The 16073-nt window shown below is 40.2% G+C and overlaps 2 protein-coding genes across 2 annotated transcripts in view; both read left to right on the top strand.

Moving 5' to 3' along the window:
• TMEM9B (TMEM9 domain family member B) overlaps positions 1–10089 on the top strand; it is a 39870-nt gene extending 29781 nt beyond the window's left edge. Inside the window, exon 5 of the mRNA XM_004470260.5 lies at positions 8930–10089. Within this exon, the coding sequence (XP_004470317.1) occupies positions 8930–9085 (156 nt within the window). The 3' untranslated portion in view covers positions 9086–10089. The remainder of the gene's footprint in view (positions 1–8929) is intronic.
• Positions 10090–10822: 733 nt separating this feature from the next.
• ASCL3 (achaete-scute family bHLH transcription factor 3) lies at positions 10823–15531 on the top strand. Its single transcript, XM_071218217.1, has 2 exons — positions 10823–10844; positions 14207–15531. The coding sequence occupies exon 2, from the start codon at positions 14222–14224 to the stop codon at positions 14759–14761; it is 540 nt and encodes a 179-aa protein (XP_071074318.1). The 5' UTR covers positions 10823–10844; positions 14207–14221; the 3' UTR covers positions 14762–15531.
• The last annotated feature ends 542 nt before the right edge of the window (positions 15532–16073 follow it).

The following is a 16073-nucleotide window of genomic DNA, read 5'->3' on the forward strand; positions in this document are numbered from 1 at the left end:
ATGATTATTTAGTCTGTGCCAGCCAAATGTACCTGCAGTTTCTTGGATAGGCTGGTGTAGGGCCCACTAGCCTCCTCCCTGCCAGAGGTGGGACTGAAGCCTAGGCTGGGGCTGCAGTCTGATCTGGGTGAAAGAAACCTGCTCCTACTGTCAGTGATTTTCAGTCAGCCCAGCTTCCCCTCATGCTAGGGGCGGAGTCAAAATGGTGGCTACCAGCCTCTTTTCAACCTGGACAAGTTCAAACTTTAGCTGTTCTTAGGGTTATATTCTAGCTAGCCAAATCCACCAATCAGTAGCTGAAATTGGTGGCCAACCATCTCTTCCTCCCCTATTTTTAGGAAATGGAGCTTCCAATCCCAGCCACAGAATAGCTCCAGGGACAGCTTGTGCTGCCAAAGTAAAATAATCTCCAGCTTCTGCAGCTTGGCTGGTAATTTCCCAGAGAGGTTAGTGTTGGTCCCCAGCTTCTTCCCTGCTGGAGGTGGGGCTGGGGCCCAGGCTAGAGTTGCAATCTGACCTGGATGGAAAGAAGCCAGTCTCTACCAGCACTGTGATTTTTAGTCCGCCCTGCTTCCCCTCATGCCAGGCACAGAGTTAAGATGGCAGCTACCAGCCTCTTTCTGACTTGGACAGGTTCAAACTTTAGCTGTTCTCAGGATTATACTTTAGCACTGAATTTACTCATCAGTAGCTGAAGTTGGTGCCCAACTGTCTCTTCCTCCCTGTTTTTGGGAAGTGGAGCTTTCAATTCCAGCCATGGAACAGCTCCCAAGGTGGCTTGTGCCTCCAGTGGCAGATGGGCACTGACCTCCTTGGCGTGGAGTGCGCTACTTAAAAATCATCTCTGCAGATGGGCAGTCTCCTCCTTCCATTCCTTCAAGGATGTTGCAGGATGCTATTCTGGTCTCCTGGAGCCCCCATACAGGTGTTTCACCTAGCTCCAGATAGCTCTGGGTATTTACTGACTGCTCTGTAGCAGGAGTTGACTCTAGGAGCTCCTTTCTCCCCCGCCATCTTGCTGGTTGTCTCAGATACCTCATGTTTTTTAATCTATTTGTCAGTCTATATCTTTTGATTGGGGGGTGTATTAGTTAGCCAAAGGGACGCTGATGTAAAAATCTATTGGATTTTATAAAGGGTATTTATTTAGGGTAAAAGCTTACAGTTACAAAGTCATTTGCCACGTGTCGAAGTAAGATGGCAGGCTCTGCCTGGTCTCTCCTTCCTTCTTCTTAAGCCACCATGGGCCCTGCTTCTTCCAATCTCAGTTGTAGGCTGGCATAGGGTTCTTCTCTCTTCCCAGAGCTTTAACTCTTCAAGCCTTCTTCTTTCTGTCACATGGCAGGACTGAAATGACCAAGTTCTATCTTCTGTGTCTCTGGAACTCTCTCTCTTCCCATCTTCTGTGAGTGCCTGTTTATATCAGCCCACCAAGGGGGCAGGGACTCGACCCTGGGTCATGCCTTAGTCACATGGTTGAATCAAAGCCCTAATCTTTTTATTTATTTATTTTTTAATGTTACATTAAAAAAATATGAGGTCCCCATATACCCCCCACATCCCTCAACCCACTCCTCCCCCCATAACAACAACCTCCTCCATCATCATGAGACATTCATTGCACTTGATGAATACATCTCTGAGCACCGCTGCACCTCATGGTCAATGGTCCACACCATAGCCCACACTCTCCCACATTACAACCAGTGGGCCATGGGAGGACATACAATGTCTGGCAACTGTCCCTGCAGCACCACCCAGGACAACTCCAAGTCCCGAAAATGCCCCCACATCACATCTCTTCCTCCCACTCCCTACCCCCAGCAGCCACCATGGCCACTTTCTCCATACCAATGCCACATTTTCTTTGATTACTAATCACAATAGTTCATGAATAGAATATCAGTAAGTCCACTCTAATCCATACTCTATTCCTCCATCCTGTGGACCCTGAAATGGTTGTGTCTACTCCACATCTATATCAAGAGGGGGCTTAGATTCCACATGGATTCTGGATGCAATTCTCCTGCTTGCAGTTGTAGGCACTCTTGGCTCCCTGGTGTGGTGGTTGACCTTCTTCACCTCCATGTTAACTGACTGGACAAAGCCCTAATCTTAACAGATAATTTAATCATGATGTGTCAGTTGAAGCTAACACATCAAAGGGTATTACACCCAGAGAACAAATCAGTTTACAAACATAATCTCTTCTTGGGGATTCATAAGTAATATCAAACTGCCACAGGGAATTTAATCCATTTACAATCAGTGATAGTAGTCTAAATGCATTATTTACTTCCTCCATTTTTTCTTTGGCTTTCATATGTTATATCTTATTTTCTTCTGTCATTTTACCCTTTTGGTTATCCTTTCTTTGAGCCATATCTTCCTTTTTCTAGTATGGCTTGCAATTTTTTGCTGATGCCTAGGCATGTGATTATGATGGTGAGTTTACTCTGATGCTCAATTTCTCTCTTGCCTTAGGGATTTAGTGGCAGCAGTCTGGGTGTTACTGTTGTTCTTTGATTCTTGGTTCAACCTGTTGTAGCTCTTTAGGATTGTTCTCTTTAGTTGCTCAAACCCAGGCCATGGACCCAGTAATGGGTTACAGACTCACTTGCAAGGGTCTTGGGGAGGGAAGCTGTCAAGACCTAAAGAAGCCTGTTTTATTTATTTACTTTTATTTTCCTTGTATGTACTTCCTTGATCTGCCAGCAAATGGCACCCATTGGAAGACTTCTCAACTCAAACCCTGGTCAGAACATGCTCGTTCTAACCCCATCTAGAATAGTGTGACAGAGGATCCTGCCTCAGGGCCAATCATAGCCTCACTAATGAAACTTTCTCAGAAGTCATTCTCCCTTTGCTAGCAGCTCCCTCTCTTTTCCTGAGTAGGAAATAATTCTGCTTTCCTCTGTGTCCTCCCCAACTAGTCCTGGTCAGTAGGGAGGGTGTTTGAAAGGATTGGATCTCTTTAGTCCCATGCCAGCTGACAGGCCAAAGCAATGGCACAGCCCCACCTGACCTGGAATGGCTTCTGGACACAGCAGATCAAATATGTTGGCCAAAAGCTGAGTCAGCCTTTGGCTGCATCCCTTTCTCTCCCCTTTCCTGGGGAAGTGGACCCCTGCAGCCCCCTCTGTAGCTGCTGGCCAGAGGCCAGAGGGCTCAAAGCTGTCTGCTCCGAGGGTGGGGGGATGGGCATCTGCATCTGAAATTGCAGCTGCAGCTTTTACTGACGGAATTCCCATCAAGATTCTTTTTCTTTTTCTTTGCCCCTCTCTCTTCTGGGCGGTGTCCAGCCTTCTCCCAGTGTCCTAAACCCTAGAACATTTTTTCTAGGCCATTTCTGCCGTCTTGTAGCTATTTTTCTGGGAGAGAAGTGAGTCCTGTGTCTCTCTAATCCTCTGTCATCACTGTCCCTCATTTTTGAAGCAGAGTCTTGCTCAGTATAAAATTATTGGCTCACAAGTTTTTGCTTTCAACATTTTAAATATTTTGTTTCACTGTCTCCTTGATTCCTTGCCTCCCTAGTTTCTGATGATATACCAGCACTTGGTCTTATTGGGGCTTTCTTATACATGAAACATTGCTTTTCCCTTGCAGCTTCAGAACTCTTTCCTTGTCATTGGCATTTGACAGTTTGACATCTTTGTGACTGGATGTGGTTCTGTTTGAGTTTATCTGTTTGGGGTTCATTGGGCTTGTTGAATATGCCTATTCATGTCTTTTTAAACTTAGGGATTTTTTCTTTGAATTTCCCTTCTGCCCCTTTCTCTTTCTTCCCCTTCTGGCACTCCCATAATGCATGTATTCATGAGCTTGATGGTGTCTCACAGTTCTCTTAGGCTCTGTTCCCTTTTTTTTTCATCTTTTTTTCTTTCTGCTCTTCAGCATTTATCATTTCAATTCTTTTGTCTTTGAGTTTACTGTTTCTTCTGCCAGTTCCAGTCTGCTGTTAAAATCCCCCTAGGCCTTGCCATTGGCCCCCACCATTGGTGGGGTAACCAACACCAGTTGGAGCCCCTCCTATTAGCAGTAGCAAGGGGAGGAATAATTAACAGTTTAAAAGGTAACCATACAGGACAGAGCTCACTCTCTGCCTAGAGGAGCCTGCACCAAATCCTGGTGTGTATTTCCACCTTTATCTCCCATTTCTCAGCAAGGTCTGTTCTTTCTACCATTTCCCAATAAATTCTTTTTACTGGCCTAACTAAAGAAAAAAAAAATCCTCCTAGGAATTTTGTCAGTTATTTTCTTCAACTCCAATATTTCTGTTTGGTTCCTTTTATAAATTTCTATCTCTTTAGTGAGATTTTCCTATTGTTCATTCATCATTTTCCCAATATCCTTTAATTCTTTCTCTGTGTTTTACTTTACCTATTTGAACATATTTATTTAAATCTTTGTTTGGTATGTCCAAAGTCTGGCCTTTTTCATTGATGGTTTCTGTATACTTATTTTGTCCTTTGTTTGGACCATCATTTCCTCTTTATTTCTTTGTCTTGTGCTCTTGTTTGCATATTGTACATTTTTTTAATATTTTAATGTGTTTAACAATAGGATTTAGTCCCCAAGCTCTCTGTTCTTTTAGTTTGTATCCAGCAAGTGGTAAGACAGATTTCCTTGAATTCTAGGAGCTAACAAAAACAAACCAACCAAAGCAAAAAACACCTTTCACAGTCTTGCAAATTGGCTCTGAGTTGGCTGGTACCCTCCTTCAGAGTTTAGTCTTCCTATCAGGAACATCAGCCCTAGGCGAAGTGAGGTACAGGGACCTCTCCATCTTTTCTAGCCCTGAATCTTGTCCTGGACTTTCGCATGGCCTTAGGAATTCCCCTGTTTACAAGAATCAGAATGTGCCCTCTACACCCTATGAAATAGACTTCTCCCCACCTCCCAGATGCTCTATTGTATGTCTTAAAACTGGTAGTTCTTTGCCCCAGGTGACTTTGACACAATTATTTCTTACCCTGCTTTTGCTGTATGCAAGCCACTTCGGTCTGCAGGGCAAGTTCTGGGAGGGTGATTCAGTTTTTCAGACTGTCACCCAATAAATTGGCAGGGATATACAGGCACCCCAGTGTGTGCACAGGGGTTACTCTGCTCCCTCCAGAACAGGGCCAGAGACCCACAACGGTACTGGGGCTGGCCCCACACTGAGCTGGGATGAGGTTGGGGGAGGGGCTACTAGGGCACCTTCTGGTGTTTTTAAAGCTGCGTTTTCTTTTTTGTTTGGTTGGGTTTTTTTTGTCTTTTTTTTTTAAGCTGTGTTTTCTTGATTCATCACTCACCAGTTGCTGCAAGCCTTTAACTGTTTTCTAGAGTTTTGTTGAAGATATCTCTGCCAATTTTCACTAGTTCAAAGATTCTGTGGGTGAATGTCCCCCTAGAGCATATACGCTACCATCTTGATCAACCAGAATTCCCTTTTATTTTTACTACATAAGAAATGCATATTTATTTTAGAAGACTTGGGAAATATAGATTAACCCAAAAAGAATCACCTTAAGCCCTACTACCCAGAAAGAAAGAAAAAAAATGCTTTAATACTTATTTTTCCAGTCTTATATCTGTAGTGTGTGTGTATGTGTGTGTGTATACTTATATCTATATGTAATTTGAAGTTGAAGTATTATACTAATATAAAACTAGTATACAGTATTATCATAGCCATATGGAAGGCAAGGTTAGTGAACTCTGACTAGCACAGGAGTCAGGGAATATTTCCTAGGAAAGATGACCTCTGAGCTAGATGTTAAGAGTTTGCCATGTAGGTTAGGGAGGTGGGAGTGGGCACTGCATTCTACGCAGAGACCTGAAGCAATATGCTGGGTTCAGGGAACCTTAATGTCTTTAGTGTGCTAGAATGTGAGATGGGAGAATGGGGAGAGGTGAGACTGATGAGGTGATTGTGATGATGGACTTTGGGAGTCTAAAGCTGGGCAGGGAAGGAAACAAACCAGGAGGGGACTCTTAGGCTGGAGAAAGAACAAGACTAGAAATCTGATGTGGTCAAAACCCAGGCATAGTGGTGGTATTGGGGTGAGAGAGCTAGGACAGGAAGTTGTGGACCAGAAGTATTAAAGTCTCAAATATTGTTCCCACATTAATTTTCATTCATATATATATGACAGGCTTTCTCAACCTTGATACTATTGACATTTGGGACTGGATAATTCTTTGTCATGGGCGGGGGCACTCTTATGCATTGAAGGATGCTTAGCATCATTCCTGGCCCATATCCACTAGATGCTAGAAGCACCCCATACCATCCCAATTATGACAATCAGAAATGTCCACAGACATTGCCGCATGTTCCCTGGGGGACAGAATCACCCCTAGTTGAGAACTGCTGACATATGAAAATGTTCTGTATCAAAGGCTACATTTTGACACATAGAAAGTCTAACTTAATCTGCATTTTTTACAGCATTAAATATCTGGTTCACACTTTCAGGCACAGACTACAATAATGTAACCCACATATAACATAAAAGACATGGACGCACACATGTGTAAATAACTTGTAGGAAAACAAACACATAGACCAGGCATTTCATTGGTGGAGTTAGGTACCCAGCAACTATTTTTCCCTTCAGTGACTAATTTGCCAAGTGCTTTGGCCATATGAGACTGTCTCTAAGAGACCTGGCTGACTCTTAGATATCTGTTAAACTGATTCTGTGCAGAGAGAGGTTTCCTGACTAGAGCTGTGAATTTTTGATAACTCTGGGCAAACAGAAGTTAAATTTAAATTCCTACAATTTTTACTTATCGAAGGTTTGAGTTCTTCACTACATATGTATTAATACTTTTAAAAATGCTTTTGTTAAATTCTCAAATTCCAGTTTTCATCGTTTTCCATTCGTGTTCAGTGTAGAACATTTTAATCCAAGTTAAGGGTTAGTACAAATAGTTAAGAAGCTCGCTGCAAGTAGTCACAATATTTACTGTATCATATATCCATGACACATCATCACTATTATCAAAGCATTACACTAAAACATGTTTTGTATTTATTGTAATTTTATCAGGTGTAAAAAGAACAAACATGTAAAAAGGGTCAATCTCTATTTGCATTCTCTCAGTATCCAGACCATGAACAGCTAGTTCAATCTTGTTCTGATAGGTGAAGGACAGACCAAAAGGATTAACTGGTTTGTTTAGTTCTTTAAATTTCTTCCCTAAGAAGGTCTTTCTCCCCTACATTGAAGAGTAGGTAAACTATGAAACTATGAAACTGAGAGGTACTCTGCTGATAAAGTACATCCTTCTTCCCAGTCTTGTTTATGTTAAAACAAACCAAGGATAATAATATTTTATATACAAGTTAATTGAGGCACCATATTCCTATAGTGTCATTTTAATCTACCTGAACAAAATTAGTGTGTTGAGAAGATGTGAGTCCAAGTGAGCTAAGTGTTAGTGTTTGTTCTAATTTGTTAATGACCTTGGATTGGTTTATTTCCTTATGGAAAGTCAAATAATCCTATTAACTTTAGCCTTCCTCTTTCCTCATCTTCTTTCTTAGGTCTTTTAAACATTTTCAACTTTGTAGAATTTTTATTATTTTCATTTGTAAGGTTAAAAGAAAACAAATGGGGTTTGCTTAAGCTGTTACCTAAATTAAGTGAAAAGCTTAGGGAATTTTGGTCAAGAAGTCACAGAAAGATTCTTTATTTTAAAAATCTCTTTAGGGATGTCTTTATAATGTAGACGTTGTGTGGGCATGTTGCTATAAAACCAAAACAATAACTATAGTTAAGAGTTATTTATGTATTTATGTGGTTATATATAGCTTTCTGTACATGTGCTGACTTCTGCCCTTATATATAAAACAACTCTTTTAAACATGCAAAGCAAAGCAATGTTGTTTCTTTCCTAGAAGTAAAGTTTAGTTTAAGGGGTAGGACATTTAGAAGCTTTACTAACAGCATTTGGGAAAAGAGATCAAGGAAAAGGCAAACAAAAGCAATAAATTACTATTGAATGCTTGTTGGCCTTTAGGCAGCTGTATTTATATCTCATTCATAGAAAGATTAGCAAAATGGTTTCCTGTGTAGTGACTACAAACATCCAGTTGCTTTGTTTTACTTTGACGAGGACAGGTTGGTTTTCTGCTCAGATACATGGGTAACCCTTGAATAGCATCTTTCCAAAGACAGCAACTAACGTGGAAGTATCCAGGCATTCAAAAATGAAAGATTCAAATCTCTGTGGAACAGAGATGCTGAAGTAATAATTCCTTATTGTCCTTGGGAATAGAGAGCAATTGTACCACTTGAGTTGTGTGTCCTTTCATTACAGATTAGGGAAGGGGAGAAATGAGAAGGCTTTGGAGAACTAGTCCATTTAGTATATGTGTTGCGGGTGTAGGGAAAGATTAAAACCAACCAAGATAAGACCTTGTCAGTTCATCTCCCAGGGTGGATGTGACCCATGCTTGCAGGTAATCAATTCTATTATAATTGGAGTCAGGGAAATTAAAAGATATTCTGCTGCCACAGATTAGCTGTGCAGGATTGAACAAATCAAGAAAAAAATCCCACTTTCCATATCTGTAAAATAGAGACATTAATATGAAGTAGAATTTCTTTCCCCTGCTCATCAAGGAAGGCTTTCTTTAATACAAGTAAACACTCTCTCTGTCTTGGTTCCTGCTTCTTAAGGTAAATGTCTTTAGAAATAGTGGCCAATGAGAACATTTCAGAAATACCCCCTCATCACATATGCTTCTTAGACCATCTAGAACATAGCTTAGTTCATCCTACTTTTGCAGGCAGTTGAGTGCCTAGGAGGGTATGGCCAAAGAGACACTCCACAGAGTCCAGCTGCTCCTATCCCTGCAGCTGGCCAGTGACTGTTTTTTGTGTATATTTTACACTGATCATGCCATCTCTGATGTTCTCCATCCCTGGACTTTCAGGATCACCAGCCTTTTGCAAATGCCCATGATGTGTTGGCCCGCTCCCGCAGTCGAGCCAATGTGCTGAACAAGGTAGAGTATGCCCAGCAGCGCTGGAAGCTTCAAGTTCAAGAGCAGCGAAAATCTGTCTTTGACCGTCATGTTGTCCTCAGCTAATTGGAAATCCAATTCAAGGTGTCTAGAAAGATACAAGGCAGACAACTGGAAAGAACTGACTGAGTTTTCCTGGATTTTGTTTTAACAACCTTGATGATTTCACCTATCTCTGGCTGGAAGATTTAAAACTGAAAGTGAAAATGTGCTTGTTTTTTTTTTCTTCTTACTAACGTATTATTGGAGACAGTTTTAAAAGCACACATCTCAAAAGTCTGCCAGTGAACTTTTTCCTATTTATGACTTTTACTGATAAAAATGAATCTGCCTGTAAGTTATCTTTGAAGTCCTTTACCGGGAGCAAGCATTCTTTTACACCACACAGTTTTAACTTGGATTTCAAGATGATTTTCAGGTGGTTGGGTGGTTTTGGGGGAATGGGGGGTGGGGTGGGAAGTGCTTAACACATCAGAGTCACTTTACTAAACAAACTTTTGTAAATAATCTTTACCTCCTGTTTTCAAGTTTCATTTATATTTTGCAGCATAGCCACCCTCATCAAAGCACTAATTTACCCATTTGAATTTTGCACTGACTATATTAGCTAGGCAAATGGTTGGTCTGTGGCTGCACTTTGTGGTAAACTGGTTGTGAAATGCCTGGTGGCTGTTCACAAAATGCAGAGTTTCTTCGTGTACTGTGATGTCTGATGCAATGCATCCTAGAACAAACTGGCATTTGCTAGTTTAATGACTAAACATATAGTCTTGGTGTGTATGGTCTTTCTCATCTTTGAGTATCTATAAGAATGAATCATAAGGACTTGGAAATTTGCAATAAAGAAATTTTCTTTTAAACCTTAGCCTCCCTGGATTGATGACATAAACGTACTTATCCACTTTCAGTCAAGTTGGGAGGCAGCTGGTTGGCTCTAGTATGTGCAGCTTTGAACTAGGACCGAGGTTCTGGGTGTCTCCCTCTGAGAGGTATAATAGTTATTGAATAACTGGTTTTTTTCTTCCTAGTCCTCTTTGGAATGTAACAATAAAAATAATTTTTGAAACATCTATCATTGTCCATGTCTTTTAGCTTTTTTTCTTTCTTTTGCTGTATGATGAGCTTGAAGATATAAAGACATTTTTTATCCTCTTGTGAGACTACTATGTAAGCCATTCTAAACATTAAATATTGGTATTAAATTATCTGGGGGTAGGGAGTTGGGGGAGGGAGAGAATGTATGGGTACTTAGAAGGATCTAAAAAAGTATAGATATTTTGGTAAAATTCTTGGCAAAAACTATATTGAAATTAAATTACATTAAATTCATAAGTAGTGAGGTTTTAAGAGCTATAAATGGGGTCTGTTTTTTTTTTTTTTGATTAGTAAGAATTTTTTTAAGCCATAAATCTAACCTAAGATTATTGATTTCATTGTTAGTATTAAAAGATGTAGGTTCGTGTTAACCTTTGTGGTTCTGGCCTTTATTTCTTCTACAAGAATATTGACTAATATTTGTCCATTATGAGACTATTACTTAAGACATTTTCCATAAATTTGGTATAAAAATTATATCATCTCAATGCATGGGAAGGACATTCATTTTGCAAAGAATCTCTTTCAAGAGTGCAGTTTTGTAAGCAAACCTTTCTATTTAGTATTGTTGTATGTTGTCATATCTACGTATTAAGTAGGAAAAAAAAGCTAAACCAGAACTGAGCAGTTCTGTTTAACTGTAAGCTACTTGGCATATCATTACTAAATGATCACCTATAAATCAAGTCTGACTCAGCCCAAAATACATCATCCTGACAACAAAACTCAGGTAAGAGACTCTTCTCCACAGGGGCCCACTGGGAGACAATAAGATCATGGTTTAAGAAAATCCCTAGGCACGGTTTTGATAAATGATGAATTTTGGAGCTATCTGCTCACTCTCCTATTATCTTAAACTTTCAAATCTTGCCTATATATTGAATGATCCTGATTTTTTCTGTTGATTAAGTCATATGGAGGAGCGGAAAGCATTCTGGTTTGAAGCCAGGAGACCTAAGTTCTGGTCCTTGTTCTGCTATTAGCTACCTCTTTGTACTAGTTTCCTCATTTGAAAAATGAAGGCTTGGATAAGAGGATTTCTAAGGTTCCTGCTAGCCCTAACATTCCATAATTCAATTACATGTGCACTTGGAGCTTTTTGTTTTTTACATGCTTGATAGTTTTAATACCTCTGAAAGTTAAAGCTTTTATGCTCAGCAGAGGATCCAGAATCTCATTATTTTATCATAAAATCATTTATTTCCCAGAAGAGTTCTAAAACAGAAACCTGAGATTTTCACCAGGATAGGTATGTTTGTTAGTTGTGCATGTATCTGGAACCGTGGAGTCCCAGCACTAATAACCTGTGTTGCTTTCTTTTAAAATTTATCCTCAATTTCTACAATAACTTCGAGCCTCCACTAAACTTCCTATCTCAATTTTCTTCATTCCTGCATTTTTTATTTGTTCTCTCATTCTGTTGTTTTGTGGTTAAAATTTTTTTCTTTGAGTAAGAGATGCATATCTAAATATTTTTATATTGATTGATGAACTACTGGAAATGATCATCAGAAAAAGCTGCTCATCAGCATGTCTCCAGAGATACTTCTTTCTCCAAAAATTATGCAAATGCTTGTTAAAATCTACACATAATTACCCACACCATATATTACTCAGAATGTATCTGAGACAGGTTATCCTTTTAATAACCTGTTGTAGTTAATCAGTTTTGGTTTGGCTCTATAGGCAGAAATAAGGCTCTGCTGTTGTCTGAAATATACTAATTTGGGCTCTGTACTCTCCCCGCCCCGCCAGCCTCCCTCCTCTGTCTGCTTGTTGCCTGCTCGTTGTCTCTGCTCATCTTCTTTAGGAGGCACTGGCAACTGAACCAGGACCTCCCATATGGGAGGCGGATGCCCAACCACTTGAGCCATATCCACTCCCTGCTTTTTGTGTCAGTTTGTTGCATCAGCTCATCTTCTTTAGGAGGTACCAGGAATGGAACCCGGGATTTCTCCCATGTGGGATGCAGGCACCCAACTGCTTGAGCCACATCCATTCCCCCTTTAATCTCTTACCCTCTTGGCCTAGGAATTTCCTATCTCTCTTTCCTCTTAACAACTTTTTCTTTTTGACAGAATCTTGGCTCATTTTAATCTTCCAGAGATTTTTGTGTTAGCTATTTTAGGCCATTTGGTCAAAATTTGTAATCTTTCATTTCCTTCCTGTCCTTCTGTTTTGACTTTTAATTGGGTCTATCACATTTTCACCTCACCCCCAGTATTAGAAAGAGCTTTTCCTGGCATTTACTCCTCCAGCTTGTTTCACCATTTCCATAAATCCTCCCCAGTAATACTCCCCCTGCCCACTACCCTCTGCCCTTTCTATTTCCACAGTTATTTGTCTTTTCAGAAGCCATATTAGGTAGACTTTTTCACCCAAATTGAAACACACTTTATTGCACTTGAATTCTGGTGCTTAAAGCCTAGTCCTCCCATCACATGGTGTGGCTGCACAGTTTTTGCTACACCCAGGCAGAAAGCCAAGTGCCAATGTTACTTAATCTTGCCCGTAAAAATAAGAACTGTTTTTTTGGCTTCTTTTCTTTACATATGCCAAGCATAGGCAAAAAATCCCTATCTCTTAAAGATACTGAAAAATCACCCCTGGAAATAAACTGAAAGCAGTATTTCCTTCATTTCTGGAGGCTAGCCTTTAACCAACCCTCTATTAGATACTCATGTTTCCCTTTTTCCTTTTAGGTGTGTTCTTCATCTCTCAACAAATGTGCTTTGGATAGATAAATGCTTTGATTCTCCAGTGTTAGGGAAAATACAAGCTGGGTTTTCTATAAGATGCAATTTAGAAATGGGTGCTATACAAATATTCATCTGTGAAGAAAGGAAAGAGGAAAAAACTCTGGTTTTGTGCCTGGTACATTGTATATTCTTTTAGCTAATCCTCACCATTACATCTCACATCCTCCAGAGTGGTAAATATCTCAATCAGGCATAGAAGGAAGCTGAAACTCCAAGAGGTTAAGGAATAAGGACACACAACTAGAAAAGGTCAGAGCCAAAATCGAAATGAGGGGTGTGGGGCTGGATTATTTCCTACTGCATTCCCCTGCCTTCCAGTTAACTTTTTAAACTGCAATGCCCTTGTAAAGTCTGTTGCGATCCCATTATTACAGTTAAGGCAAAAAGTAATGGTGCTTTAAAAAGTTAGATAATTGCAGACCTATTGAAACAGAGGGGGTATGTTGGTGTGGGACCTCTTGGGGTATAATACTTAATCCTTGTGTTCCATAGAGGGGAAAATAAACCACACAAATACAGGTGAACTTTACTGAAGATATCTAAAGTTTTACTTAAGTAAAAATTTGTAAATTGACAATATTTTAAATGTTTTGTAGTTTCTCACTTAAAGCTATCTTATAGTAATTCTTAAAACAAATACTTATTTTTATTTTTGGTTTTGCCCCTGGCTTATCAGAAATTATTTAAGAAGGCTATGCCTGTGAGGATGCATGCTTATTAACTAGTTTGTTATTTCTCCAACATGTATTTGATTATAGTGTTTTAGTGTTTCCCAAACTTCATTTATTTGCATACATTTTCACAGTCTTCATCATATCTGTGTTCCACCTGTTCTCTTATTTACTGAATACTTTAAATTAATTCACATTTTTTACTGGAGTAGATTTTTTAAAAGAAACTTTATATCATGACTATTTGAAATCAGCATAATTTACAATAAATAGAAGTTAGTAAAAATATTATTAAATTTTAGCTAGATATTATAGCTTGTTGAAAGCTTTGAGCTGACGGGGGATTAGCAAGCATTCTAGTGGTATGGAAGACACACCATCACCAGACTAAGATTATATATCTTTGTAATCACAAGGATTGAGAGAGAATTTAAAGGGAAATAACTTTCAAGGTGATTCAACGTTATTTGATGTTGTTTCTGTGTACCGTTGAAAATCCTCTCTTCTATTCACAAAATATAGTAACCCCATCTAGTTTTCAGAATGAACTCAGAAACTATTCATCCAAGCAGAAAAGTCTTTAAACATCAGCCTCCAAGAAAGTAGATGATATCTACTCTCTTCTGGCCTGGCCAAATCAATAAACTTGGTTATGTTTCTAGGTTAAAGAGGGAATAATGGACAATAGAAGCTACTCTAATCTGCCAGACAAACTGCCTGTCCTCTCCGATTCTACCCACTTGCCACTGACCCGGTCCTTCTATCTGGACCCCATGGTCACTTTGCACCTGTACCCTGAGGCCCCAGCACCATCCCCTTACTCTGAAGAGCTACCATTACTACCTTTTTCCAGTGATTCCCTGATCATGGAAAACTATGGTGAACGCTGCACATTCTCTTTTCCAATACCTTATCCAAACTACAGAAGATGTGAATACTCCTACGGGCCAGCCTTTATTCGGAAAAGGAATGAGCGGGAAAGGCAGCGGGTGAAATGTGTCAATGAAGGCTACGCCCAGCTCCGACATCATCTGCCAGAGGAGTATTTGGAGAAACGACTCAGCAAAGTGGAAACCCTCAGAGCTGCAATCAAGTACATCAATCACCTGCAGTCTCTCCTGTACCCTGAAAAAGCTGAGACCAAGAATCATATTGGGAAAGGTCCCTCAACGGCAACCACCAACTGCCACACCGACCCCATATTTAGAATCGTTTGACTCAGTGTTTCCAAATAGACACAAATAATTTCACAAAATAGGGTCTCTTACAGCATCATTCAATAGTTTTCCCTGAATGTGATTTCTGTGTGGGCAGGTAGCTCAAATGCTAACCTGTGCTGGATTTTATTTACCTCAATTTAAGATATACTAAACATTACCTTATGTAGATTGAGAAGATGCTTTTTAAACTTTGCTCATCTCTTTCAAGAGCTTTAAGGGAACAGGGACTCCCAGGGTTCTCGGTTCCTCTCATCCTGCCCTTCCCACACAGTTGGCCAGAACCTCTGCTGTGAGAAGCTCTCACAAGGCGCTGTAAGGCATGACAATGACTACTCCATGCTTGCCACACACCTTGCGGCTGCTTCGTGCTCAGCAATTACAATGAAACTTGATTTGTCAAAGTGTGGTGGTTTTTATTATTTGGGGTTGGCAAGTCGTCTATACTTAACCCATATCATGATGGCAAAGTATCTTGGGGCTAAATCAAAGTAGTTTACAAAACCTTGTTGTCATTTGAAAGTATTTCAGTCATCTTTTTGCTGCAGGCAGAAGACTTCCCCAGACAGCATAGAGGGGTTAAGAAGACAGGCACTGGGATCAAACTGCCTCAGTTTAATTCTAACTCTGCTATCTCCTTTCTCTGCCTCAATTCCTCACCCATGAAATGAGAATAATAACAGCAATTGCCCTGTACATTTGTTATGAGAATATAACCTGATAACATAACTATTCATATTCACATTGTTATTATTATCATTACTTTTTTTGTCCATAGCATCACCATTCTTCATGTCCTTTAGGCCAGAAAACTTGCAGCTGCCAGGCCTTTCCTTCACCCCTGGGAGGAGTGGTCATTGCCCCATATCTTGGACTCTGCCTTCAAAACGTCTCTCTCTTCCCAGGGCTTTCAGCTCTTCCCTCTCCCTTAACTCCCAGGTCCCATCTGCCACCAAGCCCAGTCAGGACTTCCTCCACACTATCCCCCATCTCCACTGTCAGGTCTCTGTGGAGTCTTCCCCCACTTCCCTTCCCAGCTATTACTTACTCCGTATTTTGTATACGTATTTCTCTTGTGAGTCCTGTCCTCCTGTTTTTGTGTACACACTTACGTCTGGTTTCCTTAGTAGGCTGTAAGCTCCTTGAAGGTAGGAACCAACCCTACTTATCCTATATTCCCAGAACCCAGCAAAGGCCCTCAAATCAGGTAAGTGTCAGTAAACATTTGTTGCTATTTTCCTATTCCAGTCCCATCACCTAGTGTTGGGTCATTATTAACAGACTCCTCTCTGAACTCCTGGGCTCTTTTCTC

The sequence above is a fragment of the Dasypus novemcinctus genome, chromosome 10, assembly GCF_030445035.2.
Source record: "Dasypus novemcinctus isolate mDasNov1 chromosome 10, mDasNov1.1.hap2, whole genome shotgun sequence".
Taxonomy (NCBI): Eukaryota; Metazoa; Chordata; class Mammalia; order Cingulata; family Dasypodidae; genus Dasypus; species Dasypus novemcinctus.

Bases quoted from the DNA above. Each gene is read 5' to 3' on its own strand.
- ASCL3 (XM_071218217.1), top strand. From the start codon at position 14,222: ATGGACAATAGAAGCTACTCTAATCTGCCAGACAAACTGCCTGTCCTC.